The sequence below is a fragment of the Lygodium microphyllum genome, chromosome 26 (assembly GCF_053477565.2).
Source record: "Lygodium microphyllum isolate KBCC chromosome 26, Lygodium_microphyllum_v1.1.10, whole genome shotgun sequence".
Lineage (NCBI taxonomy): Eukaryota > Viridiplantae > Streptophyta > Polypodiopsida > Schizaeales > Lygodiaceae > Lygodium > Lygodium microphyllum.
Window position 1 is genome coordinate 96,272,435 of NC_141160.1, and position 12,925 is coordinate 96,285,359.

General features: G+C 40.1%; 1 protein-coding gene across 2 annotated transcripts in view; it reads left to right on the top strand.

The window, feature by feature from the left end:
- The first annotated feature begins 583 nt into the window (after window positions 1-583).
- The window catches only part of LOC148013573 (chaperone protein dnaJ C76, chloroplastic-like), a 31,813-nt gene continuing 19,471 nt past the window's right edge, over window positions 584-12,925 (top strand). Inside the window, exons 1-3 of one of the 2 annotated variants that reach the window (XM_087668137.1) lie at window positions 584-1,051; window positions 1,674-1,930; window positions 2,053-2,233. In XM_087668137.1, coding sequence (XP_087524263.1) covers window positions 677-1,051; window positions 1,674-1,930; window positions 2,053-2,233 — 813 coding nt within the window. In that variant the 5' untranslated portion in view covers window positions 584-676. The remainder of the gene's footprint in view (window positions 1,052-1,673; window positions 1,931-2,052; window positions 2,234-12,925) is intronic. The other variant, XM_087668138.1, reaches the window with a different exon arrangement.

Consider the following 12,925-nt stretch of genomic DNA (forward strand, 5'->3'; position numbering starts at 1 on the left):
ATTTATAACTAGGCCTACTTGATAAACATATCAAAATACCCCAAGTTCTTTAATTTGAGTGCTATGATGTGTACAGTTAAAGTACTAAAAATGATTTACGTAACTTGCTTGGAAAATAGAGATATACGAAAGATTGTTGGGTGACAATTTACTGGCCCCTTTAGACTCGTGCCACATGAGACGACTTCGATCAAGAGGATCGAAAGTCATAGGAGGTGGCACACGCCATTTCACACACTTGATTGCCAAAACCAGTCATTCGGATAAGAAAAGATGATGCAAAGCTTGTAGTACAGTCCATGTTAACCACCATGTGTCCATTGAGTGGTTGTAGCCATTGACTTGTGAAGAAGCCTTGAGGAAGTGCCAGAGGAGGTGACATTATTGTGTTTTTGGCAAATTGCAATGTTGGGTATTTCCTCACGTGCTTGTTCATTACTATGGCCCTTGCCAATCACACGTGGTGCCACACAGAGTGGGAAAAGCATGCGTGTGCAACACACACACATGCACGCGCACGTATAGTCTTTACATTAAACTAGGATACTCGAGCTTTTAAAGGCCCCGCATTGCGTATCACGGGGCACTACGTGTTTATAATTTACTATCACTTGCTCATACATACATTCGGAGGCTGATTTTTTCATACGTTCGGAGCCAGAACATCTGGCGAGCGATGGCAGCGATGGTCTTGTCAAAGATCATCGTGCCTCCCGGGGTCGATCATGCCTGCTCACCTATTTCGCCACGCTCACCATCACCATTAGCAGGTGTCAGGAGAAGAAGCACAATCTCCAACATGACTGTCCATGCCTCGCGCAGGGGCAGCAAGAGCTTGCCTCTCCACACGAGCTCCTACGAATGCGATCTGTATGAGATATTGGGCCTCGATAGGAGTGCTAGCCAGCAGGATATACGCAGGTCTTATCGTTGGCTTCTGAAGAGATGCCATCCTGACGTAGCAGGTCCTATCGGGCACGACATGTCCATCCTTCTCAATCAGGCTTACCGAACTCTGACAGATCCCCATGAGCGAGCTGCTTACGATCAAGTGAGTTTTCCTACCTAATTACATGCTTGCATTACCAATACTTGCACATCACTGAGTATTCAAGCGAGTCTTCCTTTCTGATTACATGCTTGCATACAAATACATTCACCGATCACCGAGTAATCGAGCTTTCCTATCGAATAACGTGCTTGCATACAAATACTTTCGCATCATCACTCAGTACTCAAGTGAGTTTTCAAAAATGATTAAGGCTTGCATACAAATACTTTCGCATCATCACTTAGTAATCTAGTCAGTTTCCCATCTGTTTACATGCTTGCATGCACATACTTTCACATCACTGAGTAATCAAGTGAATTTCCTGTCTGGATAACATGCCTGCATACACATTCTTTCACATCTCTGAGTAACCAGTTTCCTAGCTGATTGCATGCTTGCATACAACTGTTTCACATCCACTCAGTGATTCAGACCTGTCAACAAGAATATTGTATAAAGCAGCATGTTGGTTTGGGCTCAGAGCATCTACATACTTTTTCAAATCTGAATACTTGTTGTTAATTTCAGACTCTGATTGATTTCATCAGATTTGGAGGATGCACTGGTTATTTTCGTTACTCAAATGTGCTTTTCTAATCTGAATATTTGCGGATAATTTCAGACTCTGATTGATTTCAGCGAATTCGAAGGATACACTGGTTATCCTCTTTACTCAAAGTGGTTTGGCCCTGATCATGAAGAAAAAGCAGCTTTCGTAGATGAGAGTAGATGCATTGGCTGTCTGAAATGTGCATTGATTTCTCCAAACACTTTTGCGATTGAGAATAAGTTTGGGCGTGCTCGAGTGGTAGGGCAGTGGGCCGACCCTGCTCATGTTATTGAAGATGCCATGAAATCATGCCCTGTCGATTGCATCTCGTACGAGCCTTCCCATTAATTCCGAGGACATGTAAATTCAGATGCTTACTTTTCAATTTTCAGCACCTGCCTTGCCTAGCTCACAATGTTTACATAAGGTGTTTGGGCTTGATAATTTTCAGGTGGGTTGACAGAACTCAACTGGCTGCTTTTGAATATGTAATGTCAAAAGAACCTAGGGTGCCTGTTGGTCTTGATGTGCACAGCAATGGTGGTGCGAAAACCACAAATGTGTTCAATGCTGTTGAAACTCTACTTCGTAAAATGAAACAACGGGATGAGGCAAATGCATCGAAACTCAGTGTAAGCTTCAAATTTCTGGAGTCTTTTACTTTATTCCAATTATATTTTCAGTTAAAGAGTTTGAACGAGCTCTGTGTTGCACATCGAAACTCAGTGTAAGCTTCAAATCTCTGGAGTCTTTTACTTTATTCCAATTATATTTTCAGTTGAAGAGTTTGAACAAGCTGTGTGTTGCACATTGTTTTGTGCATCTCTGCGCATATACTGTATTCTTCTTATATTGGTAGGTTGAAAGGCTTGTGAAGATCCAAGATCAGGTTTCACAATGTAATGTACTTGAATGATGTTGATGTTGGGCATAGTTTTGTGTGTCTTTGCTTGCATATTTTATTCTTCTCGTACTCATATATGTTTGAAAGGCTCGCAAAGATCCCATATCAGTCTTCACAGTGTAACATACTTCCTATTGCTGTTTGCTTTTCCAGAATATTCACTCATGTGTGATACATACTCACAAGTAAACAAGCTTTTGTAGAACAGCTTCCTGACAGCAATATATGATTGCTTGGTTTTGCTCAGCACACTCCAGCACACACTTCCTTGAACCACATGCTCATGCACATGCTGTCCTGCACTTGCTATCTAGCTGTAAACTCACCAGGAGAATATCATGGTCAGTTTCAGATCTTGATCTTGTGGATGATGATCTCCACATGATCTGATCATGACCATGATTTACAATGATCTTTGCAGCTGCCAGAAGTTGCCTTTTACAGCCCTCTAAATTTTGCCAGTCCGTCCAGTTCTTAATGTGTCACCAAGAGATTGCATGATTTAGCATTTGTGCAACAAGAGGTTCAGTGTCAGATCACATTTTGGTTGTCATGTCAATTTGATTGTTAGTTGCACCTAGGTGGCTTACTGCCCTAAACACCCCATGTCATCGGGCATGCTAACATCTTGAGGCCTTTTTAATGGAAGTTTCCTTGGCAAAGACTATGAAAAACAATCCTTAAACTGACTTATGAAATCTGCCCTCTATTTATCCAGCTTTAGGCTTAGGATTATTGTTCCTAACATTTTTGGCAAAAAATATGTATGTAGAAAGTTGGCTTTTCATTATTGATGAAATAGCAAAAGTTGATACAACAAGGAACAGTTTTTCCTTAAGCTTTACATCCAAAACATGAGTCTTTCCTCTAGGTGATAGAGAGATCTTCCTACAAAATCTATCCAACGCGTCACGAACTCTTAAGGTGCCATGGCATACCCAACAAGGCATGACATCCCTTAACTGGCATGCTATGGCATTCTTTGCTCTCGATATAACTTTGTGTATAAATATAGAGATTTGGAGTGGTGGGAGTGACATGCTTTGAATGACCGAGACGTGGGAGTTTGTTCTACTTTGTAAATTAGAAGTTTTGGGCTATTTAAAGGCACGCTTGGTTTTAGTCAATCAATTAGTTGATCATGGTTGGGAATGGGTTTAGCAACAAGATCTTCATCCTCTCCTGTGTGCGCCTATTGCAAGGAGCAATGAAGAGAAGCTTAGCTAGCAAACTAGAAGTGTCTGTGAGATTGGTGATCCAAAGTGTTTGTGGCAAATCATAGCTAAAGATTGATCGAGGACGGATGTGAGGCGTAGAAGAGTTGCCACAAATATGCGCTCATCCACACTCACACACTAGTCTTGCATTTGTTTGTAGAGCTGTAATGTTTGTGGATTCGGAATGCTAGTTCGTGCTTGGGCTCTTAGAGCCGATACTTGTATAAATCTTTGTTCAACCATTGTAATTAAGATTTCAGGATCTCTTCTACCTTTCTTGGTTCTCTCATCTTATGTTAAGTTATGGAGTAGGACTTGAACCTCTTATTGTTGGTATCAGAGCCAACTTTCCATGAGGGGCATTGGTAGAGGATTCAAAAGTTTTCACTTCTCCTACAGCAAGTTGCAAGGATTTACTTTTTTTGACTATGGATGCTTTGTTCAAAGATGCTTTATACATCGACTTCTCAATGCAAGTGGGAACAACATGAGTGGTGATGGAGGTGACATGCTTGGAGGTGGTATCACTTTACCAAGAACTCATTATTCTTCAAAGTCAAATGAGTTTTTCTTGTTTGATGGTTTGCCAACTCGGAGGGGAGGTTGTTGACATGGGGCATCATATGGAGTGAAGGTTGGAGTGATTGGAATGGTCAGTGGCCACAAATTCAATGGATAAAGAGTTTACTGTAGTTGGTTTCTGAATCCCATCACAACCCTCTGCCATCAAGGAGAGGGCTAGCAATGTTTGGGTGAAACTAGCCTTCCTCCATGGATAGGGTGGTAAATAACATGATTAAGCACTAACTACAACAATCAACAAATGAATAGAACTGGAAATGCACAAATTATTGTAATAATCTCGGACACTGGACACCTTGTTGACCCCAAAACTGGCACCTCTTTTGGTATTTCTTTAACTTGATTGCTAATGGGATGAGTACAAGCTAAGATTCACAATCTCCTTTGTTGTTCCAAAAAGCCTCTTTGCAACAATCAACAATCAACAATCAATCTGGGCCAAGTGCACCTTGATTTTTCACCCAAGACTTGCACAAATAGAACCACCAAACTGGCCAAATGTTGCTCCAAATTAGGATGAATGGGTTGGCATTTGAATTTCCTGATGTTTACACAAATTTCAGGTGCTGAATTCAATGTACGATACTTTCACCAATTGGCACGGGTCCTGAGGTGGATGTCAAACCCTAATTTTTGCAGAAATTTAGGGTTTACAACAGAGATCTCATGTTCACCAAATTTGGTTGAGACTTGCTCAAAATGGCTAAGAAATGCTGAGATCTCTTGAGAATGGGTTGGAGAAGGTGAGAGAAAGCAAAGATGAGAGAAAAATCTGATTTTCTTTGTGAGAAAATCCTAAAATCTGCTTGCTGCTTGCTCTAGCCTACATTTAATGCAGTCACCTATTGCCAGACACTTTCAAAATGCTGTCATCTAATCAGCAATGCTGTTGCCAGCCCCTGGAAGGTGACTTTCTGCTGTCCCTTGCATGTTGAGGCCCATAGATGGGTGTCTTTTATACCAAATTGCTGTTCTTTGATAAGAAAATGGACCAGCAGCTCTTTCTCTCCCTCTTCCAAGTTGTAAATTGATTGAATGGCTGAGACTCAGCCCCCAAAAACGTTTTCTTAGTTTGCATGGGCATTTTTTCCAAATGGCAACCTTCTAAACCCATTTTTCAGCATTATCCAGCCATTTAATTAAATTTCAGAATTAAATAATCCTAAAAATTAATTTCAGTCCTTTTGACCCTACCCAAAATTTAATGTGCCTATCCATAATTAAATTGGCTAGGCCATTTGCAACCTGGAGTGGTCCTCAACCTCTATTGAGCCTTAGATTGGCATTAATTAATTAATTAATACTAGTCCCTAGTGTTACCATCAACACTTATTAGCCAAACCACTGCCCTAGGTAACTTATCAAATGTTATCAGTAAGATTAAAGTATCTCAAAATTTCATGTTCTCGTGACATTAGGTGTTCCCATCGCCAAATTTGCATGGAGAATTGGAATAAGCCAAGTAGGAGTGCTCATCTACTCCTACTTATGTTTTGTTATCTTCAATCCTTCTCTAGCGGGTACCTTGGTCCTTGAATGTTTTTTATTGTCATCTATATCTATACCAATTGTGTAAATGTTCTCCCTTTTGTCATGGATACTCATGCACAATAGTCACATCAAGCTGTCACATTGTTAGCTTTCCCTCTTTATTACCATTTCTATTCCTTGTCACTGTCATCCTTGCTTGATAATTGTTCTTTATGGAGGATTCATTTGTTTATTTATTTTTTAAATAATAAAAAAGTTATAAGACCCATTAACTTGGGCTACGCTGTCACAACTCTATAGAAACAGAATTTGTATCCTTTTTCATTAATTTGTCTATATAATGATTTATTAAATTTATTTCCTTTGTACTAATTAGATATAAAGAAAAGTGCATTGGAGCTGGCCACTGATGAGTGGTCACAGGTTATGGTGGACCCACACGGTGGGTTAGAGAAAAGATAGTTCACACTTCCACCTATATGACCCGATTGGGCGCCTGTGACTAGAACTCACGCATATCAGGGTTAGACTCGCACACAGAAAGGATCGATGCCTTGAAGTGTGGGCTAGATCCACCAGAACAGACAGTTACAATCAACAAGATGGCATGATCATGAAAATGCTTGTATAATGTGCATGTGTGGGCTGAAAGCTTGAAATGCATATTTCTTTGCATAGGAAAGTCACATGAAGATTCGGATACCATTTTTGCGATGTACACGGAAAAAGCTTTCATATGATACCCATATTGGGGGGGTCCCTAAATTTTAGGAGATCCCTAAATTTTAGGAGGTCCCTAAATTTTAGGAGCCTCGAATTAGCCTAAAAATGCTAATCCTAAAAAATAGGGATGTCATTCTAAAAATAGTAAGTTCTGTACTCTGACTGTGCTTACTAAATTTGGTTGTTTCTATTCTTGACAGTATTCAACCCAAAAAGGAAGGCCATAGAGAAGAGACAAGTGTCAAGACACTTGTCACACAAGTTTCCAAGTGTCCCACCACTTGTCACATCTCATGACATGTGGCTGGACACTTGTCTTGTGCTACTCCACTTTCCCCTTTTGTACTAGCTCTCCCCTCTCCTATAAATAAGAGCTCGTTTTTCTTCATTCAACATCATTTTTCTTTGCTGTAAACTCATGTACAGCACCCACAGATAGCCAGAAACTGGCCCCATCCATTCCCATCATCATCCCCCACTTCTCCATTATCAAATTCCTCCATATTCCCTCTTCTATCACTGTTTTTTTTTACAAGACAGCAAGCCTGTAAATTCATTACAGCACCTCCTTCTCGGGCTCTTTCTTCCATTTTAGCTACAAGAAGTAAGCCCTATCCATGTACTGCTGATCAACGATGGAGAAAGGCTGAATTTCCCATTTTTCTTCTCTCATACTGTAATGAAATCAGTTCTTGTCATTGCATAATAGATAATGCATGTGTGTTTGTACATCTTTGCATGATCTTGTGAGAGTGAGAATTACTTCTTCTCACTCTCAGGTTGATTGTAACTGAGCTCTTCCCTAAGGGACTTGGGTTGAGTAGAAATACATTCCTTCGGGGGGGGGGTTGCCCATCTTCAACCCTCAATCTTGTCTCCATTACTTTTACATTTTCATGGCTGTAATTTTGTGAGTAATTTTCACTTTCAGCTTTAAGTGTTCATTCTCTTTTATATTAAGTCTCGAAAACAAGCGAATATCATAATTGTTAAGCATACTACGTTGTTCGGGGCGTTTACAGTGGTATCAGAGCTTTGGCTTGGTCCTCACCCCCAACACTGGTAGTGCTTACAACTATAAGTTTGTTTGTTTTCAGCCCTTGCATTGAGTGCGTGAGCATATTTTTTTTTTTCTTTAGTCTCAATGGATCAATCGAGTGCTATCCTTCAAGCCATTCAAAGTCTTAGAGAGGAGAATCAGCAAATTCGTAAGCAACTTCTCAAACTAGAAAAAGTTGAGAATCCCAAAGAATTCAAGGAAAGAAGCCCATCTACTTCAAGGAGACAAAGCCATACCAATGAAAGGAGCCGATCAAGAAGTCCAACTACTTCTAAGAGGCAGTCCCATTCTACTACAAGACAAAGAAAGAGATCGCGTCGAAGCTCATCCTCTTCTTCAAAGTCATCTGGCGCCTATTCTGATGGATCCTCTTCTAGTAATGAAGAGTCACACCCTTCTCGTGGAAGACCTCATCATCGTCAAAGGCGTCGACATTCTTCACCCTCGTCTCCATCTTCATCCCCATCAAGCACTTCATCATCTTCAACCTCAATATCCGAGCATGGACGAAGGCATAAGAAAAAGAAGAAGACTAAGTCACTATCTCAACTTGAAAAGAAGATCAAGTTCAGTATGTATGATGGTTCCTGAAATCCTGATCTTCTTCTGAAGTTTATTCGTCAATTTCAAATTTTGTATGGTCGTGACAAGTATAAAGAAAAAGAAAAGATTTAAGTTTGCAGCTTTACATTTAACCGACTTAGCCCATACTTGGTGGACGGGGTTGGAATATGATCATGCTGCCCCAAAATCATGGCGGTCCTTTGTTCGCCTGATACAAAGCCAATTTCTTCCTGTTCATTTCAAAAGAGATGTAAAAATGGAATGGGATCGGCTTTGGCAAAGGAAAAATGAGTCACTTGGTGACTATACCAAGAGATTTTGGGAGCTACTTTTGAAGGTCCAACATTTCAAGAAGATCAGCAGTTCGGAAAAGCTTAGGAAGTTTCAAGGAGGTTTGCATTTTAAACTTCGTACTGCTCTTAATCATTATCATTGTTCTAGTCTCAGGGAACTCATTGACCATGCTGAGACATGGGAAATGGAGCACAATGGCAACAAATCATTCCAAAAGAATGATAAGAAGAGAGTAGCTGATGATGAGGAGTATTCAACCCCAAATGAAGGACAAAAACAGTGGCAAAAGCAGCCATCAAATCCAAAGAAGATGAAGCCCTATGCACCTCCTAATGCTCCTCAATTTCGCTCCAATCTATACCCACAAGCAAAGCAATTTTCCGAAGAAGAAAAGCAACGCTTCATGAAAGAAGGGAAGTGCTTTAAATGTGGACAAACAGGCCACATAGCGAAGCAATGTCCAAACAAAGGACAAAGCAAGGTTTCTGACAACAAGCCTAAGTCGCTAGTGAAAATCAATGCTATCAGTGATGTAGTTGCAAACACAACTCACACTCCAGAGACGCGCAAATTATTAAAAGCTTGGGGACAGTTGCAAGGTAAGCAAGCACTATTCTTGATAGATCTTGGGGCGAATGAAAATATCATTTCCTTGCAATTAGCTAAAGAGCTTGGATTAAAGAATGAAGAGATGGACACTCCGGCAGAAGTTCGCCAAGCTTTAAATGCTGATGAAGGTGACACAGTGAAGACTGTGATACCCTACATTGGCAAGCTCAAGTTTCAAATTCAAGGCTACAGTGATGAAGACACCTTCTATATCGGAGACCTTGATGGTTGCGATGTGATTCTTGGCATGCCCTGGAATCATAGAGTAGATTCAACCATCTTCTCTCAGAAAAAGAAGGTAGAACTCACCAACAAAGGCAAGAAGTACGAGATCCAAGCTGGAGTTTCTGGAGACACCATACCTATGGTAAGCCATATGCAAGTCTCTAGAGCAATTAAGGATTGTGTTCAATGTTGTCTGCTTTATGTCACTGATGTAAAAGATAATATGAATGCTGAAAACCAAGAGCAACTTCAGCTCTTGGAAAAGTATAAAGATTGTTTTTCGGAAGATCTTCCTTATCAGCTTCCCCCAGAAAGGCCAGAAGACCATCATATTGATATTATCCCGGGCAGTTCTCCTCCTAATATAGCACCATACCGTGTGAGCCGTCCTCAACAAGAAGAAATCAGAAAGCAAGTCGAAGACCTACTCAACCGTGGGCTAATTAGGCCAAGTAGCTCACCATTTTGTTCACCGGTTCTTCTTGTTCAAAAGAAAGATGGCACATTCAGGATGTGCATTGATTATCGAGCCCTCAACAAAATCACTGTGAAGAATCGGTTTCCTATTCCCAGAATTGACGACATTTTGGATCGTCTAGGAGGCTCAAAGGTTTTTAGCCGTATTGATCTAAAGAGTGGTTATCATCAAATTAGGGTAATACCACAAGATGTACACAAAACTGCTTTCCGCACTTCATACGGCCTTTATGAATTCTTGGTGGTTCCTTTCGGATTAACCGATGCACCAGCCACCTTTAATCGAATGATGGAGCGCATCTTTAGAGAGCATTGACAATATGTCGGTACTTTCTTTGATGATATTCTTGTCTTTAGCAAGAATGAAGAGGAGCATCATCAACACTTGGAAATTGTTCTACAATTACTACAACAAAATCAACTCTTGGTAAATGGTAAAAAGAGTGAATTTTTCATGCATAAAATAAATTACCTTGGGCATGTCATCTCTTCTGAAGGGATTCAGATGGATCCTGAAAAGATCAGGATAATCCAAGAATGGCCTCGTCTTCGTGATGTACATGAGGTGCGATCGTTTCTTGGCTTATGTTCTTATTACCGCCGCTTCATCAAGCATTTTGCACATATGGCTTCTCCACTTCATGACCTTACAAAGAAGAAGATATCTTTCCAATGGAAGGAAAAAGAGAAGGCAGCCTTCACAAGGCTGAAAACAGCTCTTACTTCTGGACCTGTTCTTATCATTCCAGATCTGGTAAAACCATTTGTGGTGGAAGCAGATGCTTGCGGTGATTGTATTGGTGCAGTGCTAAATCAAGAAGGCCATGCCGTAGCCTTTGAAAGCCGCCGTCTAAATGATGTGGAGAAAAGGTATGACATTTATGAAAAGGAGCTCTTAGCAGTGGTTCATGCTTTAAAGATATGGAAACATTATCTTTTAGGCAATGAATTCCTTATTAAAACCGATCATCAAAGCTTGAAGTATTTCAAGACTCAAAAGCATTTGCAGGAGAAACATGCAAGATGGGAAAATTTCTTGTCTATGTTTCATTTTCAAATTATGTACACTCCAGGGAAACAAAATGTAGTTGCTGATGCACTTTCTAGAGTGCCTCGCATTGCAACTATTACAGTGGCTCATCATGAAGATTTTCAAACGATGAAGAATACTTATGATGAAGATACTGATTTTGCAGCAGTTTGGTCAAATTTACAGCAAGGAGGTTCTCATCCAGATTATTCCATCAAAGACGGTTACCTTCTCATGAACAATCGCCTTTGTGTCACTCTTCCTGTTTGACAAAAGGTGCTTAAAGAAAGTCATGAACCCCCTTATGCAGGGCATAGAGGGAGGGCAGCCACTCTAAGTGCAATTGAGCGCTACTTTTATTCGCCAACATTACGAAAAGATACACATAACTTCATCGAGGCTTGTCTAGTATGCCAAAAATCCAAATATGATAGGCAGAAGATTCCAGGATTGTTGCAACCTCTTCCAGTGCCTAAAGATCCATGGGAATCTATCACAATGGATTTCATCTCAGGTATTCCAAGAACACCTCAAGGTCATGATATGATTTGGGTCATAATTGATAGATTCAGCAAACAATCACATTTTATTCCATGTCATAAAACATTGAAATCCGCACAAGCTGCAAGACTTTTCATTCAACATATCTTCAGATTACATGGTATGCCTTCTGAGATCATTTCAGATAGAGACTCCAAATTCACAAGTAACTTTTGGCGTGCTTTATTTGAGAATTTGGGAACCACTTTAAAGTTCTCCTCAGCTTTTCATCCTCAAACTGACGGCCAAACAGAGGTGATGAATCTCACTCTTTTGGATATGTTGAAAGCTTATGTTAGTGAACATAAGTCACAATGGGAGAAATATCTTCCATTATTGGAGTTTTCTTACAACAATACAGTGCACTCATCCACAGGGAAAGCTCCAAATGAAATAGTACAGGGTAAAGTGATTCCTCCTCCAATTATTCGCACTAAAGATAAGATTTTTGCTGCTGATGAGTTTGCTTCAGATTTAAAAACAACAATGGATCAAGTTCGAGCCACTATCAAAGTTGCGCAAGAGCGACAAAAGAAGCAAGCAGATAAACGAAGAAGACCTTTGGCTTTTGAAAAAGGTCAATATGTCTTGCTAAAGTTTGATAAAAGCAGGCTTAAACAAGGTTCTGGTCAAAATTCATCTTTTCCAAAGCTCTCCAGTAGATACTTTGGACCCTTCAAAGTGATTGAGAAAATAAATGAAGTTTCTTATCGACTTGAGCTTCCTACTCATTGGAAAATACACAATGCTTTTCATGTAAGTTTGCTAAAACCTTACATAGGACCAGAACCAAAGGAACCCATTACTGAAGATCCCCCAGAAGTTGAAGAAACAGAGCAACTCTTGGAACCTGAAAAGATTTTGTTTCTCAAGGATCGAACCACGAGAAGTGGCCTTGTGACACGAAAATTCTTGCTAAAATTCAAGAATCTACCCACCACAGATGCACAGTGGGTAGATGAAAAATTCATGAAGGATTACCCAAATATTCTACAACAATATCAAGAAGATTTTCAGCTGAGGACAGCTGAATAAAAGCCAGAGGGCTGTCACAACTCTATAGAAACAGAATTTGTATCCTTTTTCATTAATTTGTCTATATAATGATTTATTAAATTTATTTCCTTTGCACTAATTAGATATAAAGAAAAGTGCATTGGAGCTGGCCACTGATGAGTGGTCACAGGTTATGGTGGACCCACACGGTGGGTTAGAGAAAAGATAGTTCACACTTCCACCTATATGACCCAATTGGGCGCCTGTGACTAGAACTCACGCATATCAGGGTTAGACTCGCACACAGAAAGGATCGATGCCTTGAAGTGTGGGCTAGATCCACCAGAACAGACAGTTACAATCAACAAGATGGCATGATCATGAAAATGCTTGTATAATGTGCATGTGTGGGCTGAAAGCTTGAAATGCATATTTCTTTGCATAGGAAAGTCACATGAAGATTCGGATACCATTTTTGCGATGTACACGGAAAAAGCTTTCATATGATACCCATATTGGGGGGGTCCCTAAATTTTAGGAGATCCCTAAATTTTAGGAGGTCCCTAAATTTTAGGAGCCTCGAATTAGCCTAAAAATGCTAATCCTAAAAAA